The sequence below is a fragment of the Branchiostoma belcheri genome, unplaced genomic scaffold, assembly GCF_001625305.1.
Source record: "Branchiostoma belcheri isolate BF01 breed outbred unplaced genomic scaffold, Haploidv18h27 scaffold79, whole genome shotgun sequence".
Lineage (NCBI taxonomy): Eukaryota > Metazoa > Chordata > Leptocardii > Amphioxiformes > Branchiostomatidae > Branchiostoma > Branchiostoma belcheri.
The window spans coordinates 808,934-810,280 of NW_017804453.1; the positions used below are offsets into that span (position 1 = coordinate 808,934).

General features: G+C 50.3%; 1 protein-coding gene across 1 annotated transcript in view; it reads right to left on the minus strand.

Moving 5' to 3' along the window:
- LOC109485854 (trafficking protein particle complex subunit 12-like) overlaps positions 1–1,347 on the minus strand; it is a 20,953-nt gene that overhangs the window by 16,990 nt on the left and 2,616 nt on the right. Inside the window, 2 exon segments of the mRNA XM_019789526.1 lie at positions 20–882; positions 1,016–1,225. Coding sequence (XP_019645085.1) covers positions 20–882; positions 1,016–1,225 — 1,073 coding nt within the window.

Consider the following 1,347-nt stretch of genomic DNA (forward strand, 5'->3'; position numbering starts at 1 on the left):
GCAATGCTTGCTGGGATGCTTTCTCCTCCTTGCTGGTTTGTACAGAGACACAGCTGCCATCAGTCTGTTCCAGACCACTTTTCTCAGCCGGCTGCGAAGACAGGGTATCAAAGAAACTGGAACCTTCGGCATCCTTCCCTGTCACAGGGGTGTCCTGGAAGAAGGAACTGACAGAGGGCGCCATTGCACTGTCCTTCTTTGTGTCACCCTGCTGTTCATTAAACACATGGATGACAACCTGTGTCTCCTCACGGGGGCTGCCAACCTCTTGGAGAAGGAAACCTTCATTATCATAGGTTGCTGGTGGGGTTGCGCCATCCCCCTTACCACCGTGGCTGTGCTTACTGGGAATCTCAATTCCGTCATATGTGCTATCCTCCTCCTGACCCCTGACCTCTTGACCTCCAGTCTGTTCCTCGGACAGAGCTTGCTGGATGTCAAACTTTGCCAGGTCCACGCCCGACTGCACTGACTTAAACAGGGCTGGCTCCGAAGGCTTGACTGGCAGCCCCATGTCAAACGGGGGCTGCTGTAATCCCAGAGGATCCAGTTTCTTCTGGTCAAAACTAGCCATGACCTGATCAAACTGGTCTGGGTTACTTTCAGTCACTTCAAGCTGGTTCAAACTGGTGAGATCTACATCGCCAGCTACCTCCACTTCTGGGGTGGGGGCCATCCGGTTGTCGACATCGGTGGGTGAGGGAAATGTTTCCACGCTGGAAGATGGTTGAAGTTCATCAAGTCCATCACCTTCTGTGTCTGGTGGGGAGTCAAAATCAATGGCGACCTCTTCTAGGTTCCCAGGGATATCGCTCATCTGGCCCGTCGAGGCAACTTCTGTGTCTGAGGTAACACTTTTCCGCTCCAAACTGTCTTTGACACCTGTTAATTAGTGCAAATAAATTTGATCAGTTGTATGTTCAACAGTATGGTATTATTAACTACACATGGACACTGACAAAAAAGTTCAGAGGTCAGAGGTTATCTCATTTCAAGATTTACAGAAGGCTGTCACCTTGTCCTGTGCCATCTGCTGAACTGGGCGTGTCTAGTTCAGGTGTTCCAAACTCGGAGGATGGAGTCTGCAGCACACCTGTCTCTTCCTGTACAGGTGTGTCTGCGTCAGGTGATCCATTCCCCAGGTCTATCGACTCATTAGGGTCCAGACTGGCAGGAAGTTCCAGCGATGATGATGTTTTGTTGTCCTGATCCATGGTCGTTCTTCCTACAAAAGCAAGAAATCGGACATTTCAGACATCTGGGAAGTATGCAATCCTCCGCTTCCTGAATTCCCCGATGTGATCACTACTAATTCCTGATCCTGCTGGCTTCTGGCGATGATTCTGA